Source organism: Mchenga conophoros, linkage group LG22 (assembly GCF_057382185.1).
Source record: "Mchenga conophoros isolate Kocher_MC1m ecotype Shallow Benthic linkage group LG22, M_conophoros_male_GT1.1, whole genome shotgun sequence".
NCBI classification, from domain to species: domain Eukaryota; kingdom Metazoa; phylum Chordata; class Actinopteri; order Cichliformes; family Cichlidae; genus Mchenga; species Mchenga conophoros.
This window is the reverse complement of record NC_140546.1, coordinates 12,189,920-12,212,624: the sequence shown is the minus strand read 5'-3', so window position 1 is coordinate 12,212,624 and position 22,705 is coordinate 12,189,920. Positions and strand designations below refer to the sequence as shown.

The window sequence follows — 22,705 nt, the reverse complement described above, 5'->3', positions numbered from 1 at the left end:
AAATCACTCTGACCTTTCATACTCACAGAGGTCAGAGTCATCTGATCTAACATGCCCAGGTCTAAAGCAGTCCTTGCCAGCCAACGAGATGGTCTAGTGCATCGGTCCAGGGCCGTGGCAGCAGAGCAGAAATAACCTTGCAGTAATCACAGGCAATTAGCTCCAACTGATGCCTGGGAGGGTGGATAGCTACCCCTTTGCCAGTCTGGCAATAGCTGATGATCCCAATATTAGTAAATCAGATTGCTTCTAAGCACTAATTATAAGATTTAGTGATGATATGACATAGGAGTACAGTTTAATAAATATATAGATGAATTAAACTGCTTCCAAGTCAACAGAAGTATCTGTATCTAGATAAAGCTGTTTTTTGGCATTATAAAACGTTATCTATGTAATTGGCAGGCAATGTACACACATTAATCCAAGATTTGCCTGTCCTACTTAAACCAGTGCTTCAGTGTTTTAGCACAACACTTAAAATCAAAGATCTGTGGCCAACATCGGTGCAACAGTGACTGTGATAACACTGGATCTTACACATTCCATAATAATTAATAAATAATTTCAGCATTTCTAAGATTAACTGTCAACATTTTATTTTCAGTATTTCTGTTAAATTGGCTATTTTATTAAGGTTAAAGAATGAGGTGCATATGTTACGGTTTATCTGTTGCTTATGTGTCTAAAATGCTCACAATAATTGCTCTGGGGAAAATAAAAAGCCTCACATTATTTGTGGTAAAGTCAAACTCCAGACCAAACACAATGTAGATTTTTAAAGCGGTGCTGCTGCGGACGAAATAAATGGAAATATGCAGGTTGAAGCAAATTCTTCCTGGGCAATGCAAATAGAGGTGAAGATGTCACTATGCAAGATGAAAAATGCTTTAGCCTGAGCGTTTTTCTCATACCAAAACTTACTGACTTTACTTATGCATGGGCATACAGACACAAACTGGGGTAAATAAAAACATGAAAGAACCACAATTCCGGTTAAGGTCTGGGATCACTGGCTGAGCTGTCCACAAACGCACCTTCTACACAGTCAAAGGGTCAACAGGTACACTGGCACAGAATTCAAGATGTAGTCTTATCTCTGTTTTAATGCTATACCTTTCTAGCATGTAAAAACCCCACTGTTAAAAAAAGTCTAAAGTCTCTGAAGAAATCCATTAGAAATAGTTCAGTTCAGTCTCAGTTCTAAGGATCAGTCACTGCATTATAATGAAACAGGCACTTTGGGTATGTATGGATATTGTGGATCTATCATTAAACATGTTCGATCATAAAAATACTAAAATTGTATCACTAATATTTCAGTTTTACAATGCATTACGGTAAATAATGGTACCTGTAAATATGAAATTAGATATGGCATGCTGGTTTGGGAAGAGTGCCAGTATAATAAGGCTCTAGGTAAACAATAGACTGCTGCATGTCTGCCAAGAGCATAGTGCAGGCAGTTCACAACAGTCATTCTGATGCAGCGAGCAAGTGAACAAAGCTACGGTCCCACAAACAGGATAAACTCACAGGTTACGCTGCAGTTTCTGAGACTCTTCCACCTCACGTTTTCAATCACTCCACTCTTCTCTCACTCTGCCTCTATTGTTCTGTATGAGGGTTGTTCCCTCTCTCAGCTTAGGACAGGATGGATGGATGCAGAGGGAGAAAGGGAGGGAGTGATGGAGGAGAGAGAAAGTAAATGAGATCCCAATGAGATGCCAAGGTGCGTTAGCGGTGAGGTGTGGGGAATGAGAAAAGAGACCTGAAGGGAGGAGGAGTGGCTAGATTGACTGTGTGTAATGCGCTAGAGTACAATGGTGGACACCCGGCTCTGCCTGTCGGAACCCCCTGGTCATATTAGTGTTTGCTAAGTCAGCTAAAGAGGTTGAGCACATGCGCAAGCAGGAAGAAGATGGAGGAAAAAAAGAGGAGCAAAAGAGAGGAGAAATAAGAGGGTCATGTGTGAGAGGACGGGGGGAAACAAAGAAAAACAGGAAGAAAGAAAATAGAGGGAGCGCTAAAGGAAGGAACAACAACATAAGAATGTAGCTGCACATTAAAGAGGCAGGAAAATGCTGCTGGCACACGAGGGGAAATGAAATAAGAGCACAGAAATACTAAATGATATATAGAACTGGGAATAACAGCTACTGAAGGATTAGAATAGGCACAAGGGCAGACCAAAAAAGGGAATCATCAGGAATGCTAATCAAAGAGTGTGTGTATATAGATATATGTATATATATAATGCAATGCATTAGTAGATACAAAATTTCAAATGCCTAAACGCACAAATGCAATTCTCTGTTGAAAAGGCCGTCGTGTGCCTGAGCTTCTTGGTTAGAACTAACAGAATGCATGTAGACAGGTGGGTAAATTGCCTCATTTAATGTGGATATAATGGGGGAAAAAAGTGGAGGGAAAAAAATCTCCCCTGTGTTTTCCCCCCCATCTCTCAAATCCTTAGGAACAGCGAGAAGAATTGCTGCCAATACAAGCCTTCAGGAGCACATTGCTTTCACAGCAATTAATCGCTGTCACAACATCAATTAAACAAAAGCTAGCATCCAAATCTGGCTACCCAGCATTCCAGAGAACCAAATCAATCTGGCAATGCTCTAGAGGAAATGTGTGTATGGGTAAATGAAGAGTACAAATGTGGGCATGTGACTTTTCATATGTGAATGAGTCTCTGCATGCGTGCCCACAAAAAGGGGCCTTTAGTACCAAAAAAATGCCACACCATGTACATGCGAACAAGTGTATGTTTCATTAGAAAGCCTGCATGCAGGTGCAACGTGTGCATGCCAAGTGAGTGTGTGCATTTGACCGTGGGCTGCATGTGCGCCAGTTCTGCTCTAATGTGTGTATATGTATAATGTATAATGCATAATGCGTGTCAATGATGTATGGGTGTAAAGTGTGTCAAGTGTGCCAAAAGTAGACTACTTTTCTCAGAGTCAATATTGGTTACTATACACTACAGCTGCATGTTTGTTTGTGGCTTTACAGTGACTTTACACCTGAACCAGCAGCCAGAAATGCATGTCCATTCAGCAGCTTGGGTTAGGCTGAATGATTAAAATCTCAATTTGTCTACAATATCTTGGATAACTTGCTGGTGGTGAAAGTATTTACCTGTGGCAATCAGCCAGGGTGCTGGTAAATCACTGGACCACAGCAGTACCTTCCCAGCTCTCTCACACACCTCAGTGCAGATGCAAACGGGCAATTAAACAAGCCAGCAATCCACATCCCAATCCCACATCAGCATTAAATCTATATATAATCCCCCACTGAATCACACATTGTTCTCCTGCATAACCACTGTTTCATAACTTCATTTAATGCCGCTGAAGAGCCAAAGAGAGGAATTAATGCCGCCGCCTCGCTATTTAAAAATTGATGAAGAAAAATAGAAGGTAAAGTGAGCTGAATGGGGAGATTCATACAGTCAGATAAGCACTGAGTCAACATCTTATAATGCATCCCGTGGTCCGCGTCACAGCTTCAGTGACTGAGTATGAAAAGACAAAGAAACCAGTTGCACAAAGATGCCGCGACGAAAGCCTTCCGTACAAGTCATATCTTTGTGGCAACAGCCCGAGGATTTCTTTTTCATAACGAGGACGGCTGTCTGAACCAAACTCACTTCCTGAATAAATCATAAAGTAAATGTTAAAGCAAGCACTGGCTCTATGTGGGATCACACATCTGTCACAGCGCATAGTCTACACTTTGTGCCTTTACAGCAAAACCTTTAAACTTGTGCACATCACTATTTTTTTGTCAAGTTTACCATCTAAACTCTGTAGCACTGCTGTTAAAGAGTAATCCGTTGTTTTTGTTTGCTTGTTTTGTGACAAACTAATAAACTAAAGTGACGTGTTTGTCTGTGTTAAACTGAAAGATTAAAAAATCTGATCTATTATCCGGACGCTTGAGAGCCGTCGCTTTGAATTCAGCACAAATGCGTTTTCTGTCACACTACAGCTTTTTCAAACGCATCTATCGCTCCATTATCTGGTAATCACCGCCTCTCCATCTATCTCTCTAATGTTTTTCTTTTGTTTTTAATTAAAAGTCCGCCAACATTAATTTCCTCTTATGCACCTGCTTCTCATCACAGGATAAGTGCAAATGTCAAACTATCTTTACGGCGGACATCTGTCTCCTGATTAAGGCTGCCGTAGCCAGTTTGGGAACAACCGATCCGTTAATTTTTTTCACATACCTTCTTCTGCATTGTAGTCTTTCACTTCGTTCAGCAATAATATCCAAAGCACCGAAATCAGCGTTTTACGGAGATCCATGTTTCTCTGGCCAGTTCCGCGGGGCTCTTGTCATCTCTCTCCAGCCTGCGCGCAACGCACCGCAGCAGAGACGCACTCAGTGTTTGAATCGAGCGAATGCCGTCTGGGCAAGTAGTGCGGGATCCGGAGAGCCACGCGGCCTATTTGATATCTCGGGGGAGGGTTCTGAAGGGGAGATTGACATCGAGCGAGCGCAATGAAGTGGGACGCGGAGTAGTGGGTACTGCAGGGTCGACCTATCAAGTAACTGCAACCTGGAATCTTCACGCCAGGTGTTTTCACTATCTAGAGCGAACAGACCCGAATCCGCAGTAGAGCTCCGTTTTCGCTTATGTCGATGTCCTCACAGAAAGTGACGTGAGTAACTTTGCTGAGTAAAGACCAGGGATATTTGGTAGTTATATCATGACGTGTGTTAGAGTTTAATGGGGATTATTTGCTTCTGTTTTCAAAGTATTTGTTCAGTGAGCAGCAATTCTGAGAGTAATGTGCAGGATTGAGGGGACGTCCTGAGTGGGAGGGTAAGGAGTCCTCGGTTAGCTGGTGTTGTTTCATTTGGATAGTGCAGGATTTTTTTAAATAATATATATGTAAATGTAGCAAAGCAAGATTATATATACAACATATACCATATATAATTTAAATCAAGCTAATTTAAATCAACATTGTAAAGGTTCGCGCTTTACTTTTGGTGGCTTTGAAAATACAGAAGTATTGAGCCAGCTTAGGCAAAAAACAACAACTTTAAAGTTACACAGTGGGTTTTAATCTAATTAACAAAAACAGTTTAAGATATTACAGTCTTTTCCTTTCAATTAACACACTGACTTGAGATCATTTCTGTAATGAAAATCACTATCCTCCCCATGAGGGCTACATTGATTTGGTGCTACTTAAAGTGAGGAGACATGCTCATACCATTCTGCAGCAAGCAAGTAATATTTAGCCTTTTACAAGGTTTGTTTGTGCCTCAGTTTGAGTCCTTAAGACAGCAAGATGAATTAAAACAATGAAAATACTGTTTCAAGGGTTTGCATCATTGTAACCCAAAGACTATTACTTAACAGTCTCTTGTGTCTTCCCTCACTGTCATAGCCACATGCTGAAAGACAGTGTATACACACACACACACACACACACACACACACACACACACACACACACACACACTACTTTGAATTGATCATTCTCACAGTTTAGCTTGGAAAGCAATACAGTTTATTGCAGATTGTCAAGCGAGATACTGTTTTTGTAAAGCGAGAACTAGTGATGTGAACACAGGTTGAAACTCCAATCAATAAAATCTTTTCTGAACGCTCAGAAGCGAGGCCTGCAGGAGATTCAAAGGAGCATCTTCCCTTTATACGACTATTTTTAAAGAAACGAAAAAGAAATCATCACATGTGCTTCATTCAAAATATGAGAACAGATTGATCTCGATGGCATGAAAAATGTCTCTACACAAACAGTTCATATGATTGTTTCCATATAGATTCAGTTATTTTGATCTTGTTCATTTACATGTCTAACTGTTCTAGGTAGAATCACTCATTTTGTCACTTACTTAAACTGAAATTATAGCTGCATAAAACCTGATTTCAGAGTTCAAAATTGAAGCCAGAAGCTGAAAATAAATAATAATAATAATAATAATAATACATTTTATTTAAATAGCGCCTTTCAAAGCACCCAAGGACACTGTACAACAGATAAAAACTGGAAATATACACAATGATAAAAATAGAAGATAAAAGTTAAAACATACAGTAAGTAAATAAGTAAGTAAGTGGGGAAAAAAAGTAAACAGCCTATAGAAATGCCTCAGTGATATCCACCACTTTGCAGCTCTTCAGTGTATACTACCAACCTTGGCTATTTAGCTACTTTTCAAACTTTAATGACATGGTAATTAAAAGGGTAGTCAGCACACCTAATTTCCCCCTTAAGCAAGTCCTGCAACTGCCAGACATAAAGCAGCTCTCTAATAAATGTAAGTACTTTTAATAGCGTGCACACACATAAGCTCCCCTTTCGTGCAATTGTATGCAAGCACACTCTAACACAGTACAGTGTACATTCTTCCTCCTATATGCTTCATAATACGCGGTAAGAATCATCATCGCAGTTTTCACCCAGCCCCCTCGCTATTTCTGCTCTCTCTACTCGACCACAAGCTCGCGCACACACATACGTATAAACACACACTCACACACAGATTATGGCCCATCAGCCTGACTGATCCTCCCCAGCAGGGGGGCTGGTAGCCTCAGCTCTGGGAGCTGATGAACATGATCATCTGTCCTCCTCTGTGGTCATTACTCACCAAGGACAGAGGCCAACAGCCCCACTCACTCATTCTGTGTCTCTCAGAGTCCATTATGTACATGCACACAATCGTCTATTTTTTGCTCTCAGTTTCACATCACATATCTACCACTTAAATGTCTGGCAAATTTCAAAGCTTAAATTCAAAATGTGGGATCACATTTGCTGTGGTTTTACCACAAAGCCCACGTGTCCTTGTTCAACTCACCTTATCACGCTTCTGTGCTGGCAACAGCCAGTGATGGGGGTATTATGTTTTTGGCTACTCTGGCCAGCAGATTTTCATGAAAAAAAAGGGTATTGAAGGAATTTTGAATTTGACACACATAATCACAGGGCTTCATGGGTGAGCTGGTTGTATTTGGGTGGTCAAAATCCAAAGTTCAGGCCTCTGAGGGCTCAGGAGGTATGCAGCAGTGATAATAAAACTTGACAAAAATGTCCGATTAGATAAATCGATGATGATATTAATATCTGAAAAGTCAAAGGTAAATTTCGTTGTGAGACTGGTGACAATGAAAACTGTGGAGAGTGTGTGAAGAATCCACTGCCTAATATCTTTGCAATTACATTCAAATTTTAAACCTGCCATGGTTAAAACTTTCTGTTGTATGAAAATCAACTGTACCTCCTGGTCATTCACTTAGACGGCAAGCATACAACTGCAAGGGAGTTATACTTTTTTAAAGTAAGGAATATTGTGTAGTTTAGTACACACTAGGGAGTGTTTTTGGGGAGCAGGATGGTAACAATAGAACAATAAAATAAACTATATTTCCCACAATTCATGGAAGGATGAAAGAACATGTCACTAGATGGAATTATGTGCGACACTGGGGATATGATTTGATGAAGCTAAGGGCTGCAGCTTTGAAGTTGTTGGGTTTTTTCCACCAGATTTTAAAAAAAAATCGATTCCTTTGTTCAAAGCATTAAAGGAAAAACTAAAACAAAAATAGCCAAAACTAATTGTTTACATTTGGTTAAACCATTAACAAAATGTAAACAATTAACATCTATGATGTAATGCAGTGATCTCTACTACTTTTAGCATGCTAACCAGCTTGCCTTGACTTGATCCCTTGTAATATTGCTTTGAACTTCATGATAGTCAATTAATGTAGCCTCTACTCTGCCCTCTGTCCAACAAAAGAGATAGAAGATCCAGCATTGCTGAGAGAAGATATTATTCTGCTATAATTCAGACTTTCAGTCATTTACAGACTGTAAATGACTGAAACAGTAAATGCAATGTTGGCTAAAGTTCCTGGTAAGCAACACTGTAGGATTAAAAAGATTGCTCAGTGTCGTTTGCCGCATTTAGCTTCTTTGCACTCCACTTATGACAAATGCAGAAACCAGACAACATTGAGGACTTGAGCCATGTTTCCCTCAGCAAGCCATGATTGTGTAGCTTCTCAAGCAAATCATTATGCTGATTGGTTGTAGAGCGATTTCTACACTGTAGTGGTGACTGTGTATGATATCAGGAAACAAAGCACAATATGCAGATATCCATGTGTCATAGAAATTAAAGAAGGCAATAAGTTATCAATCTAAGATACTCATTATAGTGGAATTACACTGTACCTTATTCTTACTTCAGAACACTGGAGTTTTGTGTGGTCTGTTGAAATTAACGTGTATTACATATACATATATACATATATATGTATATATAGAACATATAAATGTCAAAGAAGAAAAGTCCTACTCTTTTATTCATTCTTTTGTAAAAGTGCAAAAAGTTTTTTTTCACCCCTTTCTCCTTCTGTCATGACATGCCCACACAATGGAGGTCAATCTACAGCAACACTTCCCGGTGGCGATGTGTTTGCATTATTGATCGGAATACAATTAGGCTACCACAACAAGTAAAAGTAAATACCTTTGTGTATACAGAGGAGGCAGTGAAGCAGTTAATTGATATAAATTCTGCACGAGCTCCATGTACACATATATGTACATGCAGCTTCATTACCTTGCAACAATTTCATGCCCAGGCTCTTTGCCGGTCCCTCCCTCTTCGCTTCATCTCACATATTTTTCAAAGATGGATGAAGAGGAGCAAAGTCACCTGACCTTTTCTGTTCCCGGCCTCTTTTCCCCATCATCTCTGCAGAGCCAGCAGTAGCAGAGATAATTAGGGAAGAGGTTACTGAATACAACTGTGACTGTTTAATCAGACATTTTCCACATTATGATTTGAAACTTACCAAACATCCAACTAAATAAACACAAGGTAGCTCAATTTCTTCTTTCTCCTCCTTTCAGAGTAACCAAGCAACATAATTGTACACCACAGACATTTTCTAGTAAGGAGCCCTCTGGACCAGGACTAAACCATGCTGCCTGTGATGCAGACTAGAAAATTCCCAGTTCCAACCAGGAATCTTTATTGTCATTCCAGCTTCGACCCCTCTGTCTATTTCTTTGTGTATCTGTGATCATAAAGGAAGAAAATATCCAGCAAATACTGTTTTCTTCACTATCCAACAGCTCTTCTTGCTTCTGAGTCACTGGCTTATGTCAAAAACTTCGTTTTGGAAGCTATCTCAGTTTTAGAAGTGCATGCATATAGTTATTTTAGTGATCATGATGAGGAGCACAATGACACCCCCCCCCCCTCCCCACCCCCCAAAAATAAAAAAAAAATCACTTCACAGACCAGTGCATTGGAGCTTTTAATAGTGGGATGTGCCACACGAGCTGTGTGACCACATGCATGCACAATCAGCTCAATTCTGGAGGTTTATTACCTTGCAACAGTGTCATTCTTATATGCTCTTTGATCCCCTGCCTCTATGCTCACCCTTGCAGACACATTACAGAGGTGGGGAAAAATAGAAGCAACAACATCAAAGTCACATGTCTGATGTGAAAGTCAACACAAGAGCAAAACGGAGAGGGAATTATATTTCAGATTTGCAATGTCAGATTTGGCTTATACTGTACCTCACTCAGATTAGCACAGTGACGCTGGTCATGCCCACACCAGTGGTCTATCTGAATCAGCCAGCGTGTGTCAGCTGACCCTCCTCCATAATCCTTCTCTTGGAAACTGATTGGAAGCTGCAAGGCTCCCTGGTTAACTATCATTTTAGATTAAATAATTCAAATCTCATAAAAGCTTAAATATTATTTAACCAACTTTCCAAAAAGGGAGAGAGAATAGCATGACAGGGAGAGAAATATAAAGTACACTCAGGTGGGTGAGAAAAGGAGAAAAAGAGATGGAGTGGAAAAATACACTGCATGCAAAGTGGGATCAGTAAGCAGCACTGTAAAGCTCAGGTTCACAACTGTTAACAGGAATTTGTAGGCAACACAGAAAATATCCAGGACGGGCTGGGAATTGGTGTGGAACTTGAATTTCTGGCAGTTAAGAAGCAGTTGAAAGTGAAACTGTTCTTTTTATTGGGAGCCAGTAAAGGTGTCATTGTTTTATGAGTGTTACTCGGATGTTACAAGACATACTGATCTCATAAAATCTACAGTATATCATCAATAAAAGGAGATGTAGTTTGGAGGAGTTATAAGTCACAATTAGGGTGGTGAGTGGTTTTATTTGTGATACTCCAGTGGTCCCTCCTCCCGCACCTTCTACTATGTTACTGTAATTTCAGAGATTTAAAACGATCTTAGGAACATGGTGGCTAGAGAAAATGTAGGAGAGGAAATGGAGTAATAGAAGGAGACAGTGAAGGGAGCAGGTGTTTTGATACCAGTAGGTTCCACGTCCCAGACATATTGTGCCATAGCTGTGTTTGTCCCCCAGGGTGGACTCCTGCAGATTCTGCCACTGAAAGGGTGTTAATGTGTCGCTGAAAGAGATACGCACATATACGTTACACAATCATGCGAGAAAAAGTTAACACACATTAACAGACCCACACATATATCCCAACAGCCACACTCACAGCAGAGGTGGCAGAAGTAGATACAGATTGTTTTAAGCAGACACGGGGGAGCAAGCGTCACTCTTTGCTTTATGTGCACGGAATCATCATTCCCTTTACGAGATGATTAACTCCCAGGCGCTAATCACATCAACATTTCATAATGAAATTAGATTACAGATACGCTCTAACAATATCTCTGGATGCATTGTTTTTATCGCCTTCATTAGTATTTCTATAATAGCCTGTTTGTGATTTGCTAGTGGATTTATTACAATAATACTTTTCTTTTATTAATGCAAATGAGATAATAACTTCGGTTTGTGGTCTGGCTATAAATCAGACGTGTTCACATGTGCTGTGGAAGTGACAGAGGGGAAATAAAAGGTCACAGTTCATAAACTGGACTCATTGCAACATTAAGAGTTTACACTAGCTTTGAATTTTTATGTCAACCTTACTGCAGAAATATGTCACACAGGTGTCTTCACAGCATGTCCAGGGGTAAAATAGCCCATGAGAGGATGGCTGTCATTGGCTGTTAAGTCCTCGTGTTGCTGTTAGTTCCAGGTACAGCAGTCTTCTGTGTTATTTAAGTTTTTGGAAATTACTGATGTTATATGAGGACATAATGTGGTCTCTGTGGAGAGAGAAGTATCCAGACTTTTTTAATTAAAAGTACCAGTGCTGTGCTTAGCAATGCAATATTACATTGCTGGGAAAAGCTAAACATTTCTTTCTCACAAGCAAAATCATCGGTCTGCAAGGAAGACCCGTACACATGGATGAAAACATATTTGATGTTAGATGTCTGAATAGTAAGCATTTCATTTACCCTCATTGGTCTTTGCAAAATTCATTTGAAGATTATATTTCTTAACTTACCTGGAGCCCTTTTCATGTATCTGTTTTGGTCTTATAAAATTATACTCTCTGGCTGTTTGCTCAAATGAAAACTTTTAAATTAGACAACCCAAGGGTCTCAATAGCACTGCTGTGAGGTTTGGTTGTGTGTTTTGCGCACACAAAAATTGCGTCTCTGACCTGACATTTTTGTCTTAGATCATCAGGCAACTGGAATTACAAGGAAGCACAGTGAAGTTATCTTAATAGTCACAAACAACATCCTACCATTCTGCTTCCAATTATCTGAAATTGGCAGCACAAGAAAATTTAAAAAGCCAATAGATATTTTTAGTCATTACTTTATCTTGGAAAATATTCAGAGTTTTGGCAGGAAACATAGGCATTAGAAGCAAATCCTGTTCTTGTGTCCGTGACAAACTTTTTCATCTTATCTTCCTTTCATTCCTCATTTTACATTCATCCAGTGAACAGAGAGACTAAGAAAGAATAAAAGGTTGCAGATTGACGCCTAGAAAGAAAAGGCATGGAGAAAAATGTAAATAAAATCGGATAGAAAAAGAGGACACAGGAAAGGCCGGGCCAAGCCAACTGTCAAGTAGCCATGTGGCAGTTTGCAGATAAGGCCCGTGACTAAGTAATCAGGAATATACAGTGCGATCTACTGCTCACCGACACATTCCCGGATATGACATCTGCCCGGCAGCCTCATTTCTCAACCACAGCAGGCCGATTCTGAGGCGACTCACTCGGCAGGAACTGAATCCGATAGCGTTTTTCCGAAGGACTGTTATTCCAGCCGCCACAGCTACTGTGCCAGTATTTTTAAATATCAACACAGATAGCACAAACCTATCATGACTTCAGATAAAGTTCAATTATAGAGTTTACACAAACTGCCTTAGTTCATATGGAGCTGCGCGTGTGTCTGTTCCTCTTTAGCAGGATGATCCTTTTATATTTAAATCGGTGTGTGAGTGTGTGTGTGGTAGTTCGGGGTTGCAGGGTGGTTTATCAGACACTGAATACACTCTGTGCAGGTGATGGGAGATTAGGGAACGCCACTGTTTCCAATTTTTAGAGCTGACTTCAGACAGCCAGGAAATGGAACAACTGTGACATCTTTTGCTTTTTCTTCACCTTTTTTGTTCCTTTAACATTCCCCCGCCCTTCTCTTTCTACTTCCCTCCATCTTTCTTCCTGACTTATATTTATTTTCTACATATCAGTTCCTCTATTTTTTTTTTTTTTGACTGTTGCCCTGTTAAAATAAAGCACACATATGGCAACATTCAAACCTATGGTATCAAACCTTTTTTCTCAGTAATCAGAGAGATCCCAGTAACTATTGGTCAGATTCTTTAGGTGATGTGAGAGGTTTTTTTCTGATGATGGATAAAATTTGAAAGAGTGGAGGATATGAAAAATCAATTGAGTTGAGTGAGGGAAGTAGAAAGAAGAGATAATGAGGAAGCAGTGGACTGACTTTGAAAAATGTGTTGCTTTGCCAACAGAGGCTCGATGTCTCAGGAGACACCAATAGGAATTCATCATAAGAGACAAATTATATGGCAGTACTATCCCTCTTTAACTTATATATATATGTCTCTGTGTGTGTGTGTTTGCACTCACAAGCTATAACAAAAGAGTGTGTTGCATGTGTTTACTTGGTGATTTTAGAAGTTTGTGTGACTGAAAACCCTTCAATACATGGTTATCGCTGGGACTGCTCAATGACAGTAATATTTAACCTTCACATCATGATACAATGCAACAAAAGACAGATAAGTGTTTGCCCATGAAGATTCATATTTTATTGTCACCTATATAGATATTAAACCGACTCACACTATTCCCTTGTTAATGTCAAACGTAAAATTGAATCATATTTTGAACTTGTAACCACAATTGCAAAAAAGTACAGACACCGAGTAAAATGGAAGTATGCAAAAATGTTTATATGCTATGTAAAATATAAGAAAAACTGAATTTAATGATTTGCAAATCATTATACTCCAATTTTTAAGGTCCAAGATTATAACAAATACTGTTCATCTGGTGGAGGGTATGTAATACTGAAGATCTTAAAACACTCAAGGATGCCAAGAGCAACATTGTGTCCAGAGGCATTAGAAGATGTACTAACACAACAAGTTTCTGGAAAGTAAGAAGACCACTTTGTGCAATTTTCAGGGCAAAATGTGTACCTTTCCCTGCTAGATAGAGGATTTCAATTTACTCAAAAAGGCATCCTTTGTCTTTTTTTTTCTGTCATAGGGAGGCAAGTTTAACACCCAGGCTCTTTTAATAAATGAGGAGCTATTCTCTCAAAATCCTTGGAGAATGTGGTTTGGTATTGTCCTCCTTAACTAAGAAAGGCTTTCCCTGAAAAAAAAAAAAGAGACGCAATCTAGATATCGCCATATGTTTGTTGAAAACCTGCATATATTATTCAGCATTACTGGAATCTTCATAGATGTGCAAGTAATTCCTGTCAACTGTGTTAAGTGTGGGTGTCCAGAAAAACCAGTGACATTTCTGGATCTTAACCAAGATACTGTTTATTTATATATTCATTTTAGTATCACATTACTGTTTCTCTAAATTTGCTCTTGCACTTCATAATAAGTACATGTTGAAGATTAAAAAAAATCGGTTTCAATATCTTTGTGCTATTTCCAGTTAAAAGGTGAGTTTTAATCACATCATTGTGTTCTTTTTACACAGTTTTTAATTTGAATTTTATATAACAACTTTTTATGAAATGAGTCTGTAATATCAGGTCAACAACAGCAGCTTCAAAAATCATTAAGAAACCATAATATTACTTGCTGAATGAGCCCCACTGTAGCATATATTAAGGTACAGCAATTCATTGTGTGACACATTTTGTAATTAAGCAGCTACCTAATACAGGGTTCAGGATGTATAAATTAGATTACAGCTCCACAAATCAAGGGTATTTTAATAATATCATCACTGTTGCAATTAAGGCGTACAACTTTCTGCTCCAAAAAGCCCCTCCCCCACACACTCTTCATGATGACCACAAATTAATTCACATGTAAAGGCTTCAACATGTACAGCGGCACAAATGCCTTGTTTATTAGACAGTCATTTTAGTATCCCGAAGAAAAGTAAATGATTAAGTGAATGGTTAAGCAAATACATTGTTTTTTTTGATGTAGCATATCAGCAATATAATCAATATGTTGAATGTGATGACACTAATAGCAACAGCTATGACAGTTAATACTTAATTGTGTGTATATGTGAATAATGGCTTTTAGGTAACAATATAATTTACAGAAAGGTTCAAAGAGCCACATACATTTTGTGATTTGATGGCTGGTTGCTTGAGGGGAGCAAACGACCTCCTTGGGGGTCCAGCAGTGGCTGAATACTTGGTAATAAAGAGAAAGAAATGGACAGGAGAAGAGAAAGAGACAGCCACATAGCTAAAATCTTGAAGAGAGATGAAGCACATGAGGGTGTACGACCAGGGTCAAACTGTTTTCATCACCCCTGTTTATTCCCCGGTGCAAGATGATGAAGACTTTAAATTGCACTAAGATTGAATCTTTAAAGAAATGTATATAAATATACTGGTTGGAGGCTGGCAATAATGCTTGTCGAAGAGGTCTACTTAAAGCACAGACCAATCTCATATCAATACACTGCCATAGATTGGGTTGCAGTAAGCACTGAGGTATTCTTTGCTATTATCTGGAAGCGTAACAGATAGCAGTTCTTCTTTCTCCATTTCTATTCTCAAAGAAAAAGAATCACAGGAGGTAGATTACAGCTGATAGCCGATAGCCTTTTGGAAAAACAGAAACATCTGAATATAGACTCTATCCTGCTAAAGAAAAAAAAGAAAAACAATTTCTGTCTGACTGTCTGCATCATTCGAGCTACATCAAACTTAACTACTGTATTGATGACAACCTAAGCAAAGTTTGGGGCCGTTTGGATGAGTGAACATCTAATTTTGTTCCTAGGCAGAGAAATTTCTGACCTCACAGATGAGGAAGGAGCATAGGTCAACTGGCTTAAGCCTCGCAAGCCCAAAACCCTATCATCAACCATCTGTTAACCACTGGTGTCGAGGGGAAAATTTATATTGTCCAACCTCGTGTGAGTGCTTGATTGATTGAATGTGAAAGTGATCTCAAAGAGCTAATCGGTGCTGCACCAATAACCTTGCGACTAACTGCTAGCAGGTTGCTGTGGTCACTGGTAGTTTGCATGGATGATTCACTTCAGTTCCGTTTATATATCACCAAATTATAACAACTGTCACCTCAAGGGGCGTTATATTGTATATTGAAGAGTTAAGACTCCACAGTATGAGACATCTTGTTTATAAAAACCTGCTGCCTACTTGCCTATGTAGAGAAACAAGAAAGATGATGGTGTAGTGTGACCTTGCTAATAACACATTGTGACACTAAGCACTGCACTAGTATGATTATACTAAGTGTTAGAAGAGTTTTGATGTTTTCGTATATGTGAGTTATAAAGGAACTGAGACTATTTAATTAACAAGTTATTGTTTTGCTTGTCGCCTTGAAGGTACAGTAGGGGTGTAAGTACCACTCTGTAGTTTTTATAGATTGAAAACTAAATTTAAATCATAAAAAAAGAAAGTGCAGTCCACAAGGACATAAGAAACCACACCAGTTACACCACTGAGGCCAATAATAACACATCCAGCCATCTCCATAGTGGTTTTATACTTCACTTTATCATTGACTCAGTGCATCAACAAATATTATTACTATTTGCTGTGAGGTTTTTTTTTAAACCCCTTTATTAATATTTGTGTTACAAACTGCCATCTAATTAAGGAGATAGATCAAAATTACCTTGGGTAAGGTTGAGAATTTGTGGCTGTACTCCATGCACATACTTGAATCAAAATTGTATTATTAAAGAGATGCCGTGATATGAAATTTTAACATTTCTAATTAAGGAGCTATATCACAGTAACCTTGGGTAAGGTTGAAGATTTCTGTTTGTGTTAGTGGAACAAGTAAGTACACGCTTTAATCAAAAATTAAACCATAATATGAAATTTAGTATTTTTAGCTCAGAATAAGGCTTCAAACTCAAGAAAAACATGGTGCATATGGCATTCTGATTGGAAGAACCTGTAATATGAAAATTAAAAGCGAAAAATGTCTTTAAAACCCATCAAAGCTAACATACAGGGAGTGCAGAATTATTAGGCAAGTTGTATTTTTGAGGAATAATTTCATTATTGAACAACAACCATGTTCTCAATGAACCCAAAAAACTCATTAATATCAAAGCTGAATGTTTTTGGAAGTAGTTTTTAGTTTGTTTTTAGTTTTAGCTATTTTAGGGGGATAACTGGGCAGCACGGTGGCACGGTGGTTAGCACTGTTGCCGCACAGCAAGAAGGTCCTGAGTTCAATTCCAACATCAGACCGGGGTCTTTCTGTGTGGAGTTTGCATGTTCTCCCCGTGTTTGCGTGGGTTCCCTCCGGGTACTCCGGCTTCCTCCCACCGTCCAAAGACATGCACTTAGTGGGGATAGGTTAATTGGATAACCCAAATTGTCACTAGGTGTGAATGTGCGAATGAAAGTGAATGCGAATGGTTGTCTGTCCCTGTATGTTGGCCCTGCGACAGACTGGCGACCTGTCCAGGGTGTACCCCGCCTCTCGCCCTATGACAGCTGGGATAGGCTCCAGCGCCCCCCGCGACCCTGAAAAAGGATAAGCGGAAGCGAATGGATGGATGGATGGATAGGGGGATAACTGTGTGTGCAGGTGACTATTACTGTGCATAATTATTAGGCAACTTAACAAAAAACAAATATATACCCATTACAATTATTTATTTTTACCAGTGACACCAATATAACATCTCCACATTCACAAATATACATTTCTGACATTCAAAAACAAAACAAAAACAAATCAGCGACCAATATAGCCACCTTTCTTTGCAAGGACACTCAAAAGCCTGCCATCCATGGATTCTGTCAGTGTTTTGATCTGTTCACCATCAACATTGCGTGCAGCAGCAACCACAGCCTCCCAGACACTGTTCAGAGAGGTGTACTGTTTTCCCTCCTTGTAAATCTCACATTTGATGATGGACCACAGGTTCTCAATGGGGTTCAGATCAGGTGAACAAGGTGGCCATGTCATTAGTTTTTCTTCTTTTATACCCTTTCTTGCCAGCCACGCTGTGGAGTACTTGGACGCGTGTGATGGAGCATTGTCCTGCATGAAAATCATGTTTTTCTTGAAGGATGCAGACTTCTTCCTGTACCACTGCTTGAAGAAGGTGTCTTCCAGAAACTGGCAGTAGGACTGGGAGTTGAGGTTGACTCCATCCTCAACCCGAAAAGGCCCCACAAGCTCATCTTTGATGATACCAGCCCAAACCAGTACTCCACCTCCACCTTGCTGGCGTCTGAGTCGGACTGGAGCTCTCTGCCCTTTACCAATCCAGCCACGGGCCCATCCATCTGGCCCATCAAGACTCACTCTCATTTCATCAGTCCATAAAACCTTAGAAAAACCAGTCTTGAGATATTTCTTGGCCCAGTCTTGACGTTTCAGCTTGTGTGTGTTGTTCAGTGGTGGTCGTCTTTCAGCCTTTCTTACCTTGGCCATGTCTCTGAGTATTGCACACCTTGTGCTTTTGGGCACTCCAGTGATGTTGCAGCTCTGAAATATGGCCAAACTGGTGGCAAGTGGCATCTTGGCAGCTGCACGCTTGACTTTTCTCAGTTCATGGGCAGTTATTTTGCGCCTTGGTTTTTCCACACGCTTCTTGCGACCCTGTTGACTATTTTGAATGAAACACTTGATTGTTCGATGATCACGCTTCAGAAGCTTTGCAATTTTGAGACTGCTGCATCCCCCTGCAAGATATCTCACTATTTTTGACTTTTCTGAGCCTGTCAAGTCCTTCTTTTGACCCATTTTGCCAAAGGAAAGGACGTTGCCTAATAATTATGCACACCTGAAATAGGGTGTTGATGTCATTAGACCACACCCCTTCTCATTACAGAGATGCACATCACCTAATATGCTTAATTGGTAGTAGGCTTTCGAGCCTATACAGCTTGGAGTAAGACAACATGCATGAAGAGGATGATGTGGACAAAATACTCATTTGCCTAATAATTCTGCACTCCCTGTAGCTTATGTGCTGCATGGCAGCTACAGCTTCTTGAACATTCAAAATTTCAAAAACCGCTTGTACAGATCTGACAAGGATTTCACCTTTGCCACTTAACCAAATGTCCACTTGCACAGTTTGTTTGGACTTTCTAAAAGACAGTTGTTGAGTCACAGTGGATAACTGTGTTGACATTATCCGACAACATCCAAACAGACATAGACACATACAGCACTTAATACGTTGCTTTATTTACAAGAGTAAGATGAGCAGGAATGTCAACAGCTTTCAACTTCCTTCCCAAACATCCAGCATGCACGCTGATGCCGCTCAATTTTGAAGGGACAACAGTGCTATTTGCATAATTGATTGCACCTCCAACCTACAGAACAGGGTACAAACAGAGGAGAAAAGCAAACAGACTGATGATGACATTTGTTCTGGTGAGAGGATAGTGAGCTGTCTGAGAGATTAGTAAGCTGTGATGTAAGGTGAGTGGGGCAAAGGATGAAGAGCTAATCATATGCAAATTCAAAGCAGAATATTCATGCACTCCAATTGGGGTCTCTCTTTGGGATTTCTCCAGGCATGTGAATGAAAAATTGTTCCTCAAACTTTGGCTGAACTTTCCTTACCCTCCCTTGTCATTAAATATGTAAGGCCGTGTTGCAGGAAGCCAAATTTGGGTTGTGTAGACATGGAATAATCAGCATTTTTTTTTCTGAAGTTTATGAGGCGTCACAGATTGGCACACGGTGTTTGTTGATATCTGTTTGTGCAGCATGTTCATACCTGGATGTTTTTCTTCTTATGAAATTCCAAGATCCTGTTTGTGTCTTATGTGTGCACATCATTTCTGGCATGTGCATATGCCTTGAGGTTACATTTGGTTTTCAAAGTGCTTTAATAGCATTTTTAGAAGCTGTGTAAAACTCACCTCTCCACCTGTACATTTAGAAATATTCGTTAAAAAGAATGCAGTTGGCATGCAGATCGTCTTCGCTCTAAAAGGATGAGCAAAAGGCCAAATGAGGCCACCTGAAAGAGACCTGGATTTGATTAAGGACCACATATCAAAGTGGCCCAAATCAGAATTCACAATTCCTTAAAAAAATCTGACAAATCAGATTTGGTCCACTTTTGCTCAGTCTGAACCTAAGAGTGTTGTCCCATCTGTCTAAAATATATCAAGAACATATTTCAGCGACTTTCAACATCTTTTTAGAAAGCACTGAATTTACAGCACTGGAAAATTGTTACATTAGATTGTGTATAAAAGAATATTGAGACATTTTGTTTTCCCGTTTTACCCCGAAAATGCTGACATCACATAATTCAAACTGCACCAAGTGATGCCCCTTATTCAAACAAAATGATCACATAGCAAACCTTTGTGGAAATATTTGCTGACTCAGTGTTGACGCTTTATTTACATCCATCTCTATAATTATGCCCCTGAGCAGACAGTCATAGCCTCTGTAATTCATTCATCTAAACACTGACAAATATGCACACACACCGGATAGATGCATAAACGTCCAAATTATGAGCAAACCCGTACTCACTCACATTCACATATAGACTCATAAATACATATGTGCTGTCTGACAAACGCACATAAAAAAACCCCAATGTTTTGGCATCCTCCCGTTACCAAACCCTTTACTCATCTCCCACAGGCACAGGCATAAACACGTCTTCTTCTGAATCCTATCACACAGTTAGTAAAATTGGTAGTTGGTCTTTTGTGGGTTTTCTTTTGGTTTATTTAATGTGTGTATGTGTTTCTCATTATCACTTATTTAACCAGAAGTTCCTTCAGCCTGCAGTTTAGGCCCTCTTCAAGATGAGCAAACTATATTACACCAGCTGTGCATCTGATCAAAGTAAGAACGTCTGCTACCTTGCCTGTTGGAGCATGAATAAAAAGGCAACTCTTCACAAAGAAATAGTTTTCTCATTTTCTGACAGTCAGCTTCGTCTGCTTTCACCTTACCTACCTACCTACCTACCTACCGCTGCTACTGCTGGTCTACACGATAATTAAAACAGAACACCACAGAGTGGCTTTTGTTTTCACCTTGTGAGTCCGTGTACACGTGTGCCAAATTGAACTTAAAGCATTTTTTTGCGGAGCTGTCTGACTGTTTCAAGGAGCATGCTATTTCTCACTCTGTGTTATCGTGAGCATGTGGTGAATACCTGCAATTATGTCCCAAAGACATTGCACTTATAGAAAGACACACACACACACATCTGTACTTGACTGGCTTCATTTGTGTTGCATTACTAGAGCCACTCAAATGATCACTATTGTATCCTTAGACTAAAAGGACACTGATTATGAAACAGAAAAGCAAAAGAAAAAAAAATCAGTGCATCTTCTTGATTAATGCCTCAGCTATAAAGAATTATTACATGTTATAACCACACTCTAATTTAATTCAAAAATAAGGTCATTTTATACAATTTCTTTAAAGAAATGTGTATCAAAATGCTGAAGTATCAATGGTATTTATTCTCTTATTTCAACTATAGAGCTTCAGAGGTGTAGAGAAGCATATTCCCTACCCCATGCATTTAGTCTTTATGCTAAGCTGGACTTAGCTTAAAGCAGCATTAATGGTATTTTTAGTCAGCAGATGAGCACTGAAGCTGCAAACGACATGTTATCATTTAATTGCTGAGGAGAATTTTCTAGCAATGACACATGGAGCCACAATAGCAGCCAGCATTCAGTTGTGAATCCTGCTAAAGAAGAAAAGCAGTAGATTTCTCATCTATAGCACAAGACTGTTTTTATTGCCCGGTAAGGCGAAAGCACTTTCTTATTTATGAAAAGTTTGGGGTTTTATTAAGAAACTGTTGTTTTAGTAATGCTCAACTCATTTGGCCACTGGCAATTCTTGGAGGCAGAAAGACTGGGAGTCACAAAGAATGGTAAATTCAATGTTCTCCCTTGACCATAGTCATTAAAAGAGAATCAAAGAAAACATCTTGAATCCACAGAAGAATTGTTTTTTAAGATGCTTGGAATGAAATGTCTAAGATTTCAAGATGGCGGCGCACGTAGTTGCAGCAGCTCAGTGTTCTACCGATCGATGCTATGTTTGGATAATTTTGTACGCCTTATGTTTGTTTTTGTGTTCTACCAGCCAAGCGAATAACATCTATAGCCGACATGATCTCCTCAAGATTGGAGTAAGCTACCGCGAGAGCGTGACTAGCAAATTTGTCCGCTTACACAAGATACCGGTGGAAATAGCGAGGAGTCCGGGCTCCCCATGGATTGTTATCCCTTCGGGGTGGAGGCGCAGGCGGCGTCGAGAGAGAAGGAGACGGCGAGGCTGCAGGGCCGGCACGCTAGCCAGGCTACGGAGGCAGCCACTCAAACCACCGCTCCCCAGCCTATTCATCACAAATGCCAGATCCCTCGCGAACAAGTTGGACGAATTGAGATTGCAAATAGCAGCGAATAACTTCATCAAAGACTCATGCATCCTTCTTATCACTGAATCCTGGCTACATCAATCCATTCCAGACTCTGCTATTGAGCTAGCAGGCTATACCACACAGCGACATGACCGAACAGTGGACTCCGGTAAGCGCAAAGGAGGGGGGCTCTGTATGTATGTGAACAACAGCTGGTGTACCAACACAGTGATAATAGACCGTCACTGTTCACCGGACATTGAATATCTGACTGTTAAATGCAGGCCCATCTACCTACCTAGGGAGTTCACCGTTGTCATAATAACAGCTGTTTACATACCACCAGATGCTAATGCTAACTCTGCGATCGCACTCCTGCATACAAACATCAATAATAAACAGAGCACTTACCCTGACGCTGTACATATCGTAGCAGGGGACTTCAATCACGCAGACTTAAAAAGAGCAATCCCCAAATTTCACCAGCACGTCAAGTGTGCCACTAGGGGTGACAAGATTCTGGACAAAGTTTATTCCAACATCAAAATGGGCTACAGGGCCAGACCTTTGCCACATCTGGGTCAGTCTGACCACTTGTCACTGTTTCTAATCCCTGCATATGCCCCCCTCAAGAAAACTGCTCTTACCATCACAAAGAATATTACCATATGGCCAGAGGGTGCCTCTCAGCAGCTGCAG

General features: G+C 39.9%; 1 protein-coding gene across 1 annotated transcript in view; it reads right to left on the bottom strand.

Moving 5' to 3' along the window:
• The window catches only part of epha10 (EPH receptor A10), a 176,130-nt gene extending 171,669 nt beyond the window's left edge, over window positions 1-4,461 (bottom strand). Inside the window, exon 1 of the mRNA XM_085262852.1 lies at window positions 4,244-4,461. Within this exon, the coding sequence (XP_085118978.1) occupies window positions 4,244-4,322 (79 nt within the window). The 5' untranslated portion in view covers window positions 4,323-4,461. The remainder of the gene's footprint in view (window positions 1-4,243) is intronic.
• Window positions 4,462-22,705: the final 18,244 nt, after the last annotated feature.